Source organism: Hyla sarda, chromosome 1 (assembly GCF_029499605.1).
Source record: "Hyla sarda isolate aHylSar1 chromosome 1, aHylSar1.hap1, whole genome shotgun sequence".
Lineage (NCBI taxonomy): Eukaryota > Metazoa > Chordata > Amphibia > Anura > Hylidae > Hyla > Hyla sarda.
In genome coordinates, this window is record NC_079189.1 from 190,117,440 (window position 1) to 190,135,791 (window position 18,352).

An 18,352-nucleotide genomic window follows, 5' to 3' on the forward strand; every position below is an offset into this window, starting at 1 on the left:
CTCAGTACATATTGCAGATACCAGCACCCTTGGTTTGTACAGCTATGTAATCTGCCCTTTTTACATAACATCCTGAAGAAATCGGTTTGCCAGAATGAGGCTGCCTATAGCCATTGCCGCTTATTAAAAAACACACAGAAGCTGTGATTGTGAAATAAATGTAAGGATAAGCTAAAATAGCTTTGCAAGGTCTGTCACTATATAAGGAAGAAACAAGCAAAAGCAAGTTTGATATTGGGCTAGAGAGGTCATAATTCACATACGTAATAATGGCCTTACCATTCATAGGTGTCTTTTTGCTTCGGAGATACGCATGGAGGTAGAGGGCCTCTTTGTCCATGATGTCCTTCACGTGTACATATGGGGTTAGGTTCAGCATGTTCTCTCCGCAGTCTGACCATGCTGCTGTATATTTGCTTGTGAATATTGTCAAGTTAATAGTGACGAACAAGTCGACAGATCTTTAACTCCAGCTGCAGTCACATTCACGACATACAGAGCTGCTCAGAGAAGCGCTCGGATGTAATTAGGCTCTTCGAGGAAATGAAAATCTTTAGCTGATGCAGAGAAAGCAGTTTCCGTACTAGTCCTTCAATGGTTGGGGTGTCACAAAGCCTGTTAGCGGTCGTACTGTATCCATGTATTAAATATTCACTTATTTTTAATGCTAAATAAGCTGTATTATGAAGGTCAGCATTGTAAAACATTGCACAGGTAAGCAACTGTGAGTACTGTAAGTAAGAGAGATTTTCTGCAGGTTATTCAGGTTTGGTTATTGATTAGAGTATTTTACCTTCTGTATAAAGGTATTTTCAATAGTCACTTATATACTCTAGCAACAGCCTATATACTAAGCTATTTGTATGGACCACAAATGCCCCTTGAAGGAGTACTGCAACTTAGGGGATAAGTGTCTAATAGCGGACAGTCCGAATGCTGGGACCCACCACGATCTCCTGTACGGGGCCATGGCTCTCCCCATGCAGGAGGCGTGTCAACCGCAGCATGACACTGTGGCCGACACACCAACCTCCATGTATCTGTATGGGAGAGGATGAGATGAAGCGTTCATGCCTCTCCCATAGAGCTGAATAGAGGGGGGGGGGGTGTCTGTCGACCTCTTAGTGAGGTCTACGACACAAGCAGTAGCCGCGTAGAGCAGTGGTAGTTCCTGGTCTCCGTAAAAGAGATCACAGGGTGGGGGGGGGGTCCTAGCAGTCGCCCCCCCCCCCCCCCTACCACCACCCCCCAACCCACGATCACACACTTATCCCATATCCTGTGGTCAGCTGTTAAACTTGATGTGGCTGAAGTTTTAGGGCGCTTGCTTGTAACCATATTATAACTCTGTTTAGGGCTAGTTTTAGATAAAGAGTGGCTGTAAGATGAAGTGAGGCCCCATATAGTTAGTTAAGGAAGTGTGCAGAACAATGTGGTGCTGATCTCTAGTGCCTGTTGGAATGTTTCTAGGGTCTTAAAAGATCAGAAACACAAACTTTAAGGCATATGTTACTTCCCCCCACCACTCACTCATAGAAAAAGAAAGATTTGTATACATACAGTATGTACACTCCCCTATTGAAATTGCAACACGAAGAAGGAAAAATCATGGAGTTATGGAAATCACAGGATGGATAGACATGTTAATACTATTCAAATTATGAAATGGAAAAAACAATAGACTGGTCAGGCTATCATACCTTGTGCCACACCTCACCATAATCCGAGGAGTAGGATCAGTGACATTCCCTCGTAAAGTCCTCTTCATGGACTTGCTCATGTGGTCTCCAGATCAATTTCCAGCCATCATTGCATTTGAGACATCACTAAAGAGGACAGAACTCCATTCCAGCCTCCATTGCCGTCTGCACCATGATAGCCTTTGAGAGCGGTGGCACGAGGTCAGTGGAACAAGTGGATGTCGTGCAAGTGCCTTTTAATGATTTGTGTAGACACTTATCCACACCTTAGGCCTGGTATGTGACAACAATTTTTACTTGCAGTACAGAAGGGATTGCCAAACACCATTCTTCAAATCCATCTGCGCAGAGGTTCGCCTAAAAATGTGCTTCAGATCCAACTTAATTTTACAAACAAGAACGTACATGTTATTACTTCTCAGATGCTTGGGGTAGTAAAACAAGCAAGTATCAGTCCCTCAAGAGTTTTGACAAATAACATTTTTAAAGTTTTGAAGTGACTCATTAGGATCTAAGAAAGGTTTTCCCTCAGTTAAAGTCCCCCTCTACAGAGAAAAGTTTTTAGCAATGCAGGCTCTAGGCCAGTGATGGCGAACCTATGGCACGCGTGCCACAGGTGGCACGCTAAGCCCCCTCTGTGGGCACGCGGTCATTGTTCGGGACATCCCTGTGTCCCGAAAGATCTTATCGGGATGCAAGGATGCCCCGGTTACCTTTCTGCGGCCCCGCGTTGACTTTAAAAATCCAGGGGCTGCCAGGAGGTAGCACACGCATGGATGTCACTGATGTCCTGTGCGTGCGCCCATAGCAATAGCAGAGCGGAGCGGCAAGGAGGAGGACGCGCGCATGGTAAGTTACCTGTATGCTGTACGTCATCTTCGGTGTTCCAACCACCACTCTTCTGGTCCCGGGACCTACTGCTATGGCCTGTAGGCCATAGCAGTAGATTGTGACCCCGGACCAGAGGAGCGGTGGTCGGAACACTGAAGTGGGGCAGTACACAGGCATACAGCCTCCAGCCATACATTGTATATGGCTGAAGGCTGTATGTCTATGGGGGAGCTATACTGCACCTAATGTGTGGGAACTATACTGCACCTAATGTGGGGGAACTATACTGCACCTAATGTGGGGGAATTATACTGCACCTAATGTGGAGGAACTATACTGCACCTAATGTGGGGGAACTATACTGCACCTAATGTGGGGGAACTATACTGCACCTAATGTGGGGGAACTATACTGCACCTAATGTGGGGGAACTATACTGCACCTAATGTGGGGGAACTATACTGCACCTAATGTGGGGGAACTATACTGCATCTAATGGGGGGAAACTATACTGCACCTAATGGGGGGAAACTATACTGCATCTAATGTGGGGGAACTATACTGCATCTAATGTGGGGGAACTATACTGCATCTAATGTGGGAAAACTATACTGCACCCAATGAGGGGGAACTATACTGCACCTAATGTGGAGGAACTATACTGCACCTAATGTGGGGGAACTATACTGCACCTAATGTGGGAAACTATACTGCACCTAATGTGGGGGAACTACAACCTAATGTGGGGGGGGGGGGCTTATACTGCCAGCCTAATGTGGGGGAACTGTGCTGCCAATCTAATGAGGGGGAACTACAACCTAATGTGGGGGAACTATAAAGTTTAGATAATTGAACTCTGTTGTTGTGTTCTTCTTTTAAAACAAAAGATGTTAATTAGTTATGGCAACTGTATAAGTAGTTTTTTTCTAAACTTAAAGGACAACTGCAGCGGTATGACACTTATCCCCTATCCACAGGATAGGGTATAAGTGTTTGATTGCGGGGGGTCCGACCGCTGGGACCCCCCTCGATCTCCCTAACGGGGCCCCACCATTAGCGCTCATGGTGACGTAGCATCGACCTAGAGGTCAACAGTGACGCCCCGTCACCTCCCCGTCCCCATACAGTTCTATGGGGGAGACGGGGAGGCACGAACGCTGCCTCCCCGCCTCTCCCATAGAGATGTATGGAGGAGGCGTGTAGGCTGCAACGTCATGCTGCGGCTGGCACGCCCCCTGCACGGGACAGCTGCGGCCCCGTACAGGAGATCACAGGGGGTCCCAGCGGTCGAACCCCCCGTGATCAAACCCTTATCACGGGGGGCTGCAGATGTCCTTTAAACCTCAGTATTCTGATTTAATTGCTGTACTGGCACTTTGAGGGAAAAAAAGTTGGCATGCATTACGATTTGGGCACTCAGGCTCAAAAAGGTTCGCCATCACTGCTCTAGGTCCTCGGTAAGCATAATTCAGGATATGGGCATTGCAGATTTTAGGCCAAGAAATAACAGCTTACAGTTTCATCTTGTGGATATCAAATGATTCAGAACTGCCTTTAGTTGAGTTTACAACACAGTCTGTTCATAAGATGTTGTTCTTCCTACCAGCAGTTGGTGACTGTGCCGAGCAATGTCCCTGCTGATTCTCACCAGGGAAGGGGAACCCTGTAACACTTTATATTTCCCTTAGCACTAGGGATCAGCCCTTCTCTGTCGTGGAAGGTCATCCAACTTAGTGTGCATGCACACCACGTTTTCACTGTACAGGTGACGGGGGAGGGGAAAACCGTGCGCTCCCGTACAACAGCCGGACCGACGCTGAAATCCATTGACTTTAATGAGCCGAACGGAGTCACCGTTTTACGCCGCTCGGCTCATTTTTGACCTGTATCCGGTTTTCTGCCCGGACCTAAAAACATAGTATACTATATTTATAGGTCAGGACAGAAAACCCGATACGGGTCGAAAATGAGCCGACCAGAGTAAAACGGTGACTCCCGTTGGCTCATTAAAGTCAATGGATTTCAGCATTGGTCCGGCTGGTGTACAGGAGCACACGGTTTTCCCCTCCCCCAGCCGGATCCGGCACCCGTACAGTGAAAACGTGGTGTGCATGCACCCTTAGATACCTAAGCTCTTCTAAGCACTTGCTGATGTGGCAAAGGGCTAGATGCGGCATCTACGCTGCTTATACAGCACTGACATGGCAGCCTGTGTTCCATGTGTGGCACAGACTTTAAGTGCAGGCAATACAGATAACCCAACAGGAATAAAACAGTTTTCAAATATTTTTCGCTTAACAATGACAGAAATTTAAAGAATTAAAATACTTTTCAACTTATATTTAAAAATGAAACGTCCGAGGAACAAAAAAGTATTACCAGTCATTGCTCCTGGCAGCTCAATTGTCAAACAAGTACAAAGAGTTAATCCAGCACATCCTCCAGAAATGATACCTCTTCCTTCAGTACTTTTGAGTTATCTGATTATTTTGCCTCTATGGTGGATTTTGCTGGTTTCTTTTACCTTCATCCTCCGCAATATCGTATGCTAGTCTACTGACTGTTGGGAGGACCAACAGTTGTCCAGTTTAAGAAACTCCAAGCAATATGTCCATAATTACATCCATGTGATATGTGTGGAATGCTAAATGTATTCTTAACATTCGTCTTGTCAATATTTCTAACACCCTTTGTCGCTTTGTATTGTTCATTTTATGTATGCATTGTTGCTTGCCAATGTATTTTTCCCTTCCCCTTTATATCATCCTATTCTTGATCCCCTGATGAACTGTTGTATAAGATATATGGGGAAACGTGTTGGGGTATGCGGGTGTTCATATCAGGAGAACTGGTTGTTTACTCTTTCTACTATTACTATGAGTAATTTTCTATGGAATTTTGATAATTGATGTAATAGGGTTTTAATGTTTTTTATAATAAAGTGTTACGTTTTTAGCTCATTTTTTTTATTGTTTTTCGTGTTTAAAGATTTTAAAATGACAGAGATTGTTCCACAGGACTGGTACGTAGCAAATGTGGTAACAATATCCAAAAAGGAGTCAAAAAAACGATCCTGTAAGTTTAAAGGCCTGTAAGTTTAACAGGGTACTCCACCCCTAGACATCTTATCCCCTATCCAAAGGAAAGGGACTAAGATTTATGATCGCGGGGGTCCCACCGCTGGGGGCATGGCGAAATGTCTCCCACCATGGGAACTCAGGATACTAAACATACTGTTTAGAATGCCGGGTGCTGCACAGAGATCACAGGGGTTCCAGCGGTGTTACCTCCATGATCAGACATCTTAGATGTCTGGGCGGAGTACCCCTTTAACATCTGTTGTGGGTAAGATTTTTAAGGGTTTTCTAAGAGATGATATTCTGGAGTATCTTAATGAAAATAGCCTTCTGCCACAACACCAACATGAGTTTATGCAGGATTGGTCCTGTCAGACTAATCTGATTGGCTTCTATGAAGAGGTAAGTTATAGATTGGTCCTGGGTGAAGCTGTGGATGTTGTGTATCTGGACTTTTCTAAGGCATTCGATACTATGCGGCGCAAAAGGTTAGAACATAAAATGAGGATGCTAGGAAGAGGGGAGGATAAATGTAATTGGGTTAGGAACTGTCTCAGTGACAGGAAGCAGAGGGTGGGGATCAATGGAACCTACTCTGATTGGGTGAGATTTACTAGTGGGTACCACAGGGGTCAGTATTGGTCCATTTATTTTCAATATTTTTATACAGTGGGGCAAAAAAAGTATTTAGTCAGCCACCAATTGTGCAAGTTCTCCCACTTAAAAATATGAGACAGGCCTGTAATTTTCATCATAGGTATGCCTCAATTATGAAAGACATAATGAGAAAAAAAATCCATCAAATCACATTGTCTGATTTTTAAAGAATGTATTTGCAAATTATGGTGAAAAATAAGTATTTGGTCAATAACATAAATTAATCTCAATACTTTGTTATACAGTATACCCTTTGTTGGCAATGACAGAGGTCAAACGTTTTCTGTAAGTCTTCACACGGTTTTCACACACTATTGCTGGTATTTTGGCCCATTCCTCCATGCAGATTTCTTTCAACTCCCTCCAAAGGTTTTCAAGGGGTTGAGATCTGGAGACTGGCTAGGCCACTCCAGGACCTTGAAATGCTTCTTGTGAAGCCACTCCTTCGTTGCCTGGGCAGCGTGTATGGGATCATTGTCATGCTGAAAGACCAAGCCACATTTCATCTTTAATGCCTTTGCTGATGGAAGGAGGTTTTTACTCAAAATCTCATGATACATGGCCCCATTCATTCTTTCCTTTATATGGATCAGTTGTCCTGGTCCCTTAGCAGAAAAACAGCCCCAAAGCATGATGTTTCCACCCCCATGCTTCACAGTAAGTGTGGTGTTCTTTGGATGAAACTCAGCATTCTTTCCCCTCCAAACACGACGAGATGAGTTTTTACCAAAAAGTTCTACTTTGGTTTCATCTGCCCATATGACATTCTCCCAATCCTCTACTGGATCATCCTCTCTAGCAAACTTCAGACGGGCCTGGACATGTACTGGCTTAAGCAGGGAGACATGTCTGGCACTGCATGATTTGAGTCCCTGGCGGCGTAGTGTGTTACTGATGGTAGCATTTGTTACTTTGGTCCCAGCTCTCTGCAGGTCATTCACTAGGTCCCCCATGTGGTTCTTGGATTTTTGCTCACCATTCTTGTGATCATTTTGACACCATGGGGTGAGATCTTGCGTGGAGCCCCAGATTGAGGGAGATTATCAGTGGTCTTGTATGCCTTCCATTTTCTAATAATTGCTTTCAGTTGATTTCTTCACACCAAGCTGCTTGCCTATTGAAGATTCTGTCTTCCCAGCCTGGTGCAGGTCTACCATTTTGTTTCTGGTGTCCATCGACAGCTCTTTGGTCTTGGCCATAGTGGAGTTTGGAGTGTGACTGGTTGAGGTTTTGGTACAGGTGTCTTTTATACTGATAATAAGTTCAAACAGGTGCCATTAATACAGGTTACAAGGACAGAGGAGACTCTTAAAGAAGAAGTTACAGGTCTGTGAGAGCCAGAAATCTTGCTTGTGTGTAGATGACCAAATACTTATTTTCCACCATAATTTGCAAAAAAATTCTTAAAAATTTTTTTTTTTCCTCATTATGTCTCTCATATTTGAAGTATACCTATGATGAAAATTACAGGCCTCTCTCATCTTTTTAAAGGGGTACTTCAGTGGAAAACTTTTTTTAAATCAACTGGTGCCAGAAAGTTAAACAGATTTGTAAATTACTTCTATTACAAAAAATCTTAATCCTTCCAGTTCTTATTAGCTGCTGAATACTACAGAGGAAATTCTTTTCTTTTTGTAACACAGTGCTCTCTGCTGACATCATGAGCAAAGTACCATCTGCTGACATCTCTGTCCATTTTAGGAACTGTCCAGAGCAGCATATGTTTGCTATGGGGATTTTCTCCTACTCTGGACAGTTCTTAAAATGGACAGAGATGTCAGCAGAGAGCACTGTGCTCGTGATATCAGCAGAGAGCTCTGTGTTCCAAAAAGAAAAGAATTTCCTCTGTAGTATTCAGCAGCAGTACTGGAAGGATTAAGATTTTTTTTAATAGAAGTAATTTACAAATCTGATGAAAACCTATAGCTTATGCCTCTAGGACCTCACCAATGGTGCATAATGGTGTGGGCAAAGATAAAACAGCGTTTGCTCAGAAATTGTTTTTAATTCAGATTATAAAATATAAAATATATATAAAACAGTAACAAAATATCACATTACACTGGCCCTATCTGATGAAAAATCTCACTGGGCCCTAGTGAGATATCCAAAATATAAAAAAGATATGTGAATAAATTAATATTGTAATGAGTCCATAAATCTGCAGATAAAAAACAAAAATAAAATAAATCCGCAAAAGGTGTGGATGGATTTTTGGGTTTATGGCAAAATAATTGTAACTTAAAGTCCATAAAAAAAAAGGTTAATGAATGGATGATACAGAGTATCTCTCACCACTGCTTCTGGCTTGATGGATTGTGATGGATGAGTCGCAGCCTTGTGTTCCTAGTGTGCCCCAATAGATGGAGGGGGCACAAGTTGGTATGTCTCCCTTAGCAGCCCCGTTGGCAGGGGGGCGCAAATAGATGTTGCGTACCGTGAGCTCCGATAGCGGAGCGCTGAAATTGCTGCATGCTCCTCCGCTATCGGAGCTCACGGTACGCAACATCTATTTGCGCCCCCCTGCCAACGGGGCTGCTAAGGGAGACATACCAACTTGTGCCCCCCTCCATCTATTGGGGCACACTAGGAACCCAAGGCTGTGACTCATCCATCACAATCCATCAAGCCAGAAGCAGTGGTGAGAGATACTCTGTATCATCCATTCATTAACCTTTTTTTTATGGACTTTATGTTACAATTATTTTGCCATAAACCCAAAAATCCATCCACACCTTTTGCGGATTTATTTTATTTTTGTTTTTTATCTGCAGATTTATGGACTCATTAGAATATTAATTTATTCACATATCTTTTTTATATTTTGGATATCTCACTAGGGCCCAGTGAGATTTTTAATCAGATAGTGCCAGTGTAATGTGATATTTTGTTACTGTTTTATATATATTTTATAATCTGAATTAAAAACAATTTCTGAGCAAACGCTGTTTTATCTTTGCCCACACCATTATGCACCATTGGTGAGGTCCTAGAGGCATAAGCTATAGGTTTTCATTATTTTACATTATTGTTGCCGGTGGGGTCCGGCTTTAGCTTTAACTGCCTTGGTCCTTCTGTTGTGAGCTGCACCTTATTTTTAATTTACAAATCTGTTTAACTTTCTGGCACCAGTTGATTTAAAAAAAAGTTTTCCACTGGAGTACCCCTTTAAGAAGATGAGAGGCCTGTAATTTTCATCATAGGTATACCTCAACTATGAGAGACATAATGAGAAAAAAAATCCATAAAATCACATTGTCTGATTTTTTAAAGAATTTATTTGCAAATTATGGTGGAAAATAAGTATTTGGTCACCTACAAACAAGCAAGATTTCTGGCTCTCACAGACCTGTAACTTCTTCTTTAAGAGTCTCCTCTATCCTCCACTTGTTACCTGTATTAATGGCACCTGTTTGAACTTGTTATCAGTATAAAAGACACCTGTCCACAACCTCAAACAGTCACACTCCAAACTCCACTATGGCCAAGACCAAAGAGTTTTCGAAGGACAACAAAAGTTTTCCACCGGAGTACCCCTTTAAGTGGGAGAACTTGAGCAATTGGTGGCTGACTAAATACTTTTTTGCCCCACTGCAAATGACCTTGTAGAGGGATTACAGTGTAGAATTTCAATATTTGCAGATGACACTAAACTGGGTAAGGTTATCACTACAGATGACAATAACATAATATTACCGAGGGATCTGAGGAAGCTGGAGGCTTGGGCACAGACATGGCAAATAAAATGTAATATGTATACATTTAAAGTTATATACTTGGGCTGAAGCCCCCCTTCAGCCCAAGTATATAACTTTAAATGTATACATATTACATTTTATTTGCCATGTCTGTGCCCAAGCCTCCAGCTTCCTCAGATCCCTCGGTAATATTATGTTATTGTCATCTGTAGTGATAACCTTACCCAGTTTAGTGTCATCTGCACCTGGATGTTTTTCTGGAAAAATATTATATTACAGGTTATGGATTCTAGATTTATGTGGATAGAATGTTGATCCAAGGATTTATTCTGATTGCCATATTGGAGTCAAAAAGGCAATTTAGGTTAGTTTAGGTTGAACTCGATGGACTTACAAACTATGTTACTATTATCAGAAAAAGATCAAACAATAAAGCGGATAAATCAAGGGCAAATACTAACCAGACCAAACCTCTATGAGAATATTCAATATTGAAACATAATCACTCTCCTAAGGTTTGGCCTATGGGAAAATCAGTTCCCAGATGGAAGATCCAAAAGGCCTTTCTGTCTATTAGGATGTGTATACTATCACCCCCTGGTGGCTACCGAAAAAGCTGCTAAATGTCGAACCATCTAAAGGAAGCAAGCAATCCTTCCTGTCTTTCAATAACATGCTTACATGTCATACACATATTACAAACAAGTTGTGATCTAATATCTTGTAAGTGTTCTGAAATTCCTGTTCTGAAATCCTGATTTTTGCATGTTGTCTGATACATCCTATGTACATAGGATCACATGCAAAACATGAACTTCATAAATTACGTTACACAAATTGCAATTAGTAAAACTTTTTATATTAAACTTTTTGAGAGTTAAAATATTTTTTCATTTGGTAACATATTGGCATCGTACTAAACACCGGCGCATCTATAAAAGTCTAGATATTTAAAGTATTTATATTTAATAGATATTTAATGATAAATATTTATTGGATACAATTCTCTGATAACTAGGCGAGTAGGCATGGTGAGAAACAAATTGACAACTTTGTTGTAAAATTGTGGACAGCCTTCCATCCTCATAAACATGGCAAATCTTTATTGATGACTTGTCTGCTATATTGTAACACTAAAGGGGCTTAGATTTCCTTTTACGGGATGGTGAACATCAGATTTCAACAAATCCTCTCTCAACTTTTTGTCCACAATATTCTTTGTATTTCTTAGCATCATTTGCATACCTTAGCTTTAAACATTGACAACATTGTTGGCTTTCCAACGCCTATTGTAATGCATTAGAACAATTTAGAAACATTTAGTTTGATGCAGTGATGGCTTTCTTTGTATGTTCCAGATGCATATTGTTGGCTTGCAGAATGGAGTTACCCATAGTATCGTTGCAGTGCATCTGTGATTGTAGAGCACCATCCCTATTGCCAGTCAGATGCAAAGCCAGAAAAACTATAAAGGGGGATATTTATCATTGCTGTCTTTGGTAAGCGAGTTCCGAAGTCTTTTTTTTTTTTTTTGCTTTAGTTTTCCTTAGGTGCTGCATATTTATCATACTAACACAAAGGGTTATCAAAATCTATGTAGAGGAAGAGTGGTGCAGATTGCTTCTTTCATTTTCACAGGTCTCTGTAATAATGAAAGAAGCAATCTGGTTGCCATGGGCACCTGCACCACTCTTCCTCTGCACACCACAGGCAGTTTTGTAAGCCAGGTCAGACCTGAAGTTGACTTGCGATTTTTTGAGTTGACTCATTTTTGCCTATGTGCAACATTCACACATCATAAATGTATGACCATTGCAAAGTGAATACTAAAATTTGCTTAACCCCTTAAGGACCAGGCCATTTTACACCTTAAGGACCGGAGCGTTTTTTGCAATTCTGACCACTGTCACTTTAAACATTAATAACTCTGGGATGCTTTAGTTATCATTCTGATTCCGAGATAGTTTTTTCATGACATATTCTACTTTAACTTAGTGGTAAAATTTTATGGTAACTTGCATCCTTTCTTGGTGAAAAATCCCAAAATTTTATGAAAAAAATGAACATTTTGCATTTTTCTAACTTTGAAGCTCTCTGCTTGTAAGGAAAATGGATATTCAAAATATATTTTTTTGGGGTTCACATATACAATATGTCTACTTTATGTTTGCATCATAAAATTTATGAGTTTTTACTTTTGGAAGACACCAGAGGGCTTCAAAGTTCAGCAGCAATTTTGAAATTTTTCACAAAATTTTCAAACTCACTATTTTTCAGGGACCAGTTCAGTTTTCAAGTGGATTTGAAGGGTCTTCATATTAGAAATACCCCATAAAAGACCCCATTATAAAAACTACACCCCCCAAAGTATTCAAAATGACATTCAGTAAGTGTATTAACCCTTTAGGTGTTTCACAGGAATAGCAGCAAAGTGAAGGAGAAAATTCAAAATCTTCATTTTTTACACTCGCATGTTCTTGTAGACCCAATTTTTGAATTTCTGCAAGGGGTAAAAAGGAGAAAATTTTTACTTGAAACTTACTTACTGTATTTGAAACCCAATTTCTCTCGAGTAAGCACATACCTCATATGTCTATGTTAATTTTTCAGCGAGCGCAGTAGAGGGCTCAGAAGGGAAGGAGCGACAAATGGTTTTTGGGGGGCATGCTGCATTTAGGAAGCCCCTATGGTGCCAGGACAGCAAAAAAAAACACATGGCATACCATTTTGGAAACTAGACCCCTCAGGGAACGTAACAAGGGGTAATGTGAACCTCAATACACTACAGGTGATTCACGACTTTTGCATATGTAAAAAAATATATATATTTTTTACCTAAAATGCTTGGTTTCCCAAAAATTTTACATTTTTAAAAAGGGTAATAGCGGAAAATACCCCCCAAAATTTGAAGCCCAATTTCTCCCGATTCAGAAAACACCTCATATGGGGGTGAAAAGTGCTCTGCTGGTGCACTACAGATCTCAGAAGAGAAGGAGTCACATTTGGCTTTTTGAAAGCAAATTTTGCTCTGGGAGCATGCCGCACTTAGGAAGCCCCTATGGTGCCAGAACAGCAAAAAAAAAAAACACATGGCATACCATTTTGGAAACTAGACCCCTCGGGGAACGTAACAAGGGGTAATGTGAACCTTAATACCCTACAGGTGTTTCACGACTTTTGCATATGTAAAAAAATATATATATTTTTTTACCTAAAATGCTTGGTTTCCCAAAATTTTTACAATTTTAAAAAGGGTAATAGCAGAAAATACCCCCCAAAATTTGAAGCCCAATTTCTCCCGATTCAGAAAACACCCCATATGGGGGTGAAAAGTGCTCTGCTGGCGCACTACAGGTCTCAGAAGAGAAGGAATCACATTTGGCTTTTTGAAAGCGAATTTTGCTCTGGGGGCATGCCGCATTTAGGAAGCCCCTATGGTGCCAGGACAGCAAAAAAAAAACACATGGCATACCATTTTGGAAACTAGACCCCTCGGGGAACGTAACAAGGGGTAATTTGAACCTTAATACCCTACAGGTGTTTCACGACTTTTGCATATGTAAAAAAATATATATTTTTTTTACCTAAAATGCTTGTTTTCCCAAAAATGTTACATTTTTAAAAAGGGTAATAGCAGAAAATACCCCCCAAAATTTGTAACACATTTTCTCCCGAGTACGGCGATACCCCATATGTGGCCCTAAACTGTTGCCTTGAAATACGACAGGGCTCCAAAGTGAGAGCGCCATGCGCATTTGAGGCCTAAATTAGGGACTTGCATAGGGGTGGACATAGGGGAATTCTACGCCAGTGATTCCCAAACAGGGTGCCTCCAGCTGTTGTAAAACTCCCAGCATGCCTAGACAGTCAACGGCTATCTGGCAATACTGGGAGTAGTTGTTTTGCAACAGCTGGAGGCTCCGTTTTGGAAACAGTGGCGTACCAGATGTTTTTCATTTTTATTGGGGAGGGGAGGGGGGTTGTATAGGGGTATGTGTATATGTAGTGTTTTTTACTTTTTATTTGATTTTGTGTTAGTGTAGTGTAGTGTTTTTAGGGTACAGTCACACGGGCGGGGGTTCACAGTAGTTTCTCGCTGGCAGTTTGAGCTGCGGCAGAAAATTTGACGCAGCTCAAACTTGCAGCCGGATACTTACTGTAATCCTCCGCCCATGTGAGTGTACCCTGTACGTTCACATTGGAGGGGGGGACATCCAGCTGTTGCAAAACTACAACTCCCAGCATGTACGGTCTATCAGTGCATGCTGGGAGTTGTAGTTTTGCATCAGCTGGAGGCACACTGGTTGTGAAACACCGAGTTTGGTAACAAACTCAGTGTTTTGCAACCAGTGTGCCATCAGCTGTTGCAAAAGCTACAACCCCCAGCATGTGGGTCTTGTAGTTATGCAACAGCTGGAGGCATACTACTTTGGCTGGGGATGCTGGGGATTGTAGTTATGCAACAGCTGGAGACACACTGGTTTGCTACTTAACTCAGTGTGCCTTCAGCTGTTGCAAAACTACAACTCTCAGCAGTCACCAACAGCCAACGGTCATGCTGGGAGTTGTAGTTATGCAACCACCAGATGCACCACTACAACTCCCAGCATGCACTTTAGCTGATTGTGCAAGCTGGGAGTTGTAGTTATACAACAGCTGAAGGTACACTTTTCCATAGAAAGAATGTGCCTCCAGCTGTTGCAAAACTACAAGTCCCAGCATGCCCATAAGGGAATGCTGGGAGTTGTGGTGGTCTGCCTCCTGCTGTTGCATAACTACAGCTCCCAGCAACAACAGGAGGCTGTCACTCACCTCCAACGATCCTCGCCACACAGGTCAGTCCCTCGTCGTCGCCGCCGCGGCCGTCGCTCCTGAGGCCCCGATCCCAACAGGGGCGCCAGGGATCGGGGTCCCCAGCACCCGGGGTGCACGTCCCGCACCCGCTCACGTCCTCCGGAAGAGGGGTGGAGCGGGTTGCGGGAGTGACACCCGCAGCAGGCGCCCTGATTGGTCGGCCGGTAATCCGTCCGACGAATCAGGGCTATCGTGAGGTGGCACCAGTGCCACCTCACCCATGCTGGCTCTGGCTGTTCGGGGCCGTCTCTGACTGGAGACCCGATTGACCCGGAATCCGCCGCAGATCGCTGGACTGAATTGTCCAGCGATCTGCGGCCATCGCCGACATGGGGGGTCATCATGACTCCCCTGGGCGATATGCCCCGATGCCTGCTGAACGATTTCAGCAGGCATCGGGCACCGGCTCCGCTCCAGATGGTTGCGGGGGGCCGGTAAAACACATGACGTTCTCATATGTCATGTGTCCTTATGGACTCGGAAATGGAGACGTATGAGAACGTCATGTGTCCTTAAGGGGTTAAAGGGGTACTCCGGTGGTCAATGTGTTTTTCCGTTTTTGACTTACCCTATCTGTTTTGTTTCATTTCTATACTTGTTGTTTAGCCTACTCTATTTTCGTTCTTTGTTGTCTTTTTATCCCCCACTTTGTTTTCCTATCTTTGCTTCTATTTCCTGTTTCTTGCTGTGCTGAAAACTACAAATCCCAGCATGCCACATGCTTTGCTGGTTTGGGGAGGCTCCTTTTTTTGTTTGTTTGTTTGTTCCGCCATTTACCCCTCCTACTATTTTCCCGGGTCGGCCCCCTTATACACAGCACACTAATATAATCAGCCCTGGTTCGGATACACTGTCATACACACACACACACAAAAGATACTACAACTCCCAGCATGTGTCATTCAGGAGTCTTCAGTCTGTGGTATAACACCAGCATGCTGCCTCTGTAGTCTCCTGGGGGTTGTAGTTCACCACACCTCTATAGGGCATACACCAGTGTTTCCCAACCAGGGTGCCTCCAGGTGTTGCAAAACTACAACTCTCAGCATGCCCTGACTGCGTTTGGGCATGCTAGGAGTTGTAGTTTTGCAACAGCTGGAGACACACTGGTTGGGAAACACTGGTGTAACATGATGTGTATGCTGAATAGGCTAGAACAGTGTTTCCCAACTAGTGTGCCTCCAGCTGTTGCATGCTGGGAGTTGCAATTTTGCAACAGATGAAGGCACATTGGTTTGGAAACACTAGCATACACACACATAACAGGGACTACAACCTACAACTCCTAGCATGTGTCATTCAGGAGTCCCCCTCCCCCCTCACACTATGGCTTCTCATGCAGAACTCCGGGAGGGGGGAGATGAGGGGGCGTGGCTTATTCCTGTCATGCAGACAGAGAGAGAAAAAAAGCTCTGACGTCTTGTCCACAAGAGATTCAGAAGATTCAGAAAATGGTGGACGACAGTAAAAGAAAATCCTCTGAACTACAGAACTTCCTGCCCAACAAACAGGTAAGAAAAACACACACATGCTGCCAAAACATATAACACATGTATATTGCAAAAAAACTAAACTTACAAAGAAGATGCCATATAGTCAAAAAAATTAACCACCGGAGTACCCCTTTAAGTAAGGCTGGTTGCACCTTTATGTGTACTCACAAAAGTCGCAAGAAAAAAAAAAGTGCTTAGGCGCACATGCAACTTTTTGTGTGCCCAGAGTAAGTTAAAAAAAAATAATATGGGAGACACAATGTAAAGCTAGGATGTCTATGTTCATTCACATATAGTATCACTCTTTTGTTATGTCTATTGCATTTGGTACAATTCCAACATTAATCAGGCTTCTAATATAGTCACAGTGTACAGCAATGGTTTAGGCCACAATGCGAATGCAATTACTATATTGTGTGCACATATTTATTGTACTGGGTCAATACATGTATCCAGGTGGCTTCACAGTAGACAGTGACTGTTTGGGGCATAGCGCAAAATAAATGTTTATATTGTGTGCACACATTAATCCTGTAGTATCTGTATACTGGTGGAATAAGATGGCTCAAAAACAACATGTACATAAACAGATGATACCAGGAGGACTCAGCATTCAAATGTTTCCAGCAAAGGCCATAGGTTTATGTAAAAAGTGGGAAGAAGCCTGACAAATGTGTTCTAAAAAAATTTTTTTTTTTAAATAATGTTAAGATAAGGCAATTCAAGATCAAAGAAGAGGAATTATCAGAAGGGACTGGGGAGCGGCGGCAGGCAAGTGGAGGAGGCAGCGGCAGAAGGCAAGCTGAGGCGGCACCGTCGATGTCGGCATCGATGAAAATGTACCACTGTGATAAAGTAGAATATGTCACGAAAAAACTATCTCTGAATCAAATTCATAAGTAAAATCATCTTAGAGTTATTAATTAAGGCTCTTAATTAAGGCTCTGCATCGCCTGCCCCAGGTCCAGACGGACTGTCCTTTGCTATTTACAAAGAGTGGGAGGAGGTGCTTCTAGCTAAACTTTTACTTGTATTGAACGAATCCTAGAAAATGGGAGCAGTCCCCTCCTCAATGTTAGAGGCAAATATAACCCTTATACCCAAAAAGCCAGGGGATAATGTAGGGGATCCAGCAGCGTTTAGACCCATATCCCTCTTAAATGTTGACATTAAATTATTAGGGAAACTTTTAGCAGGTCGGTTAATAAAAGTCATACCGAAGTTGATTCCAGTATTTTGTTTGTCTTCTATATTGAGCCCCTGGCAGAGCTACTGAGGAGATCAACGGAGTTTCACGGATTTGGGTTAGAAGGAGTGAATGATAAGGTATTGTTATACGCGGATGATCTTTTACTCTTCCTCCATAATCCGGAAATGATGTTACCTAAAATTATAAATATAGTTAATGAGTTTGGTGAAATTGCAGGCCTTAAAGTTAACTGGGCTAAATTTTAGTTGCTCCCAGTGATAGATGGGATCATACCGAGAGTCTCAAATATAACGATTCTTAAAGAAGGGGCTACGTTGAAATACCTTGGAGTCTATAAATCGGCTAGGAAAAACTGATTTATAAAGACAAACTTAATGTCCTTGCTCTTTAAGATGTAAATGATTCTGTTGATAGATTTTTGTACTGTCATTCAATATAAGAGGAAATAGTGAAAAGAAAATAATAATTTATGGGGAAAAAGAAAAAAAAATATATAAGTGATGACAAGTAAGAAGAGTATGGCCTAAAAACAGACAGAGATCAATTAATTTATTCGTAAAGTGTGGTAATGAAACTCAATAGCATAAGGCAAAAAATACCAAAGGGATGTTATGGATTATTTTGTGGTGTCCCAGTACTGCATTCTATACGGTACTTGTTTATTTATGGGTCCCCATAGCCAGAGTCCCTAGGACTTGGGATTCCTATTAATCCAGTCTACCCCTAGTCACCTCTATTCTAGTATATAATTAGTAATTTATGCATAGGTTAATGCAAATAGCATAATATATGTAAATAAATGGTTAATTACTTGTTTCTATGGTGTCGCAGG

At 42.2% G+C, this 18,352-nt stretch overlaps 1 protein-coding gene across 2 annotated transcripts in view; it reads right to left on the reverse strand.

Moving 5' to 3' along the window:
* The window catches only part of TET2 (tet methylcytosine dioxygenase 2), a 144,203-nt gene extending 143,754 nt beyond the window's left edge, over positions 1-449 (reverse strand). For both annotated transcript variants that reach the window (XM_056566182.1, XM_056566174.1), the window contains exon 1: positions 280-449. In XM_056566182.1, coding sequence (XP_056422157.1) covers positions 280-282 — 3 coding nt within the window. In that variant the 5' untranslated portion in view covers positions 283-449. The remainder of the gene's footprint in view (positions 1-279) is intronic.
* Positions 450-18,352: the final 17,903 nt, after the last annotated feature.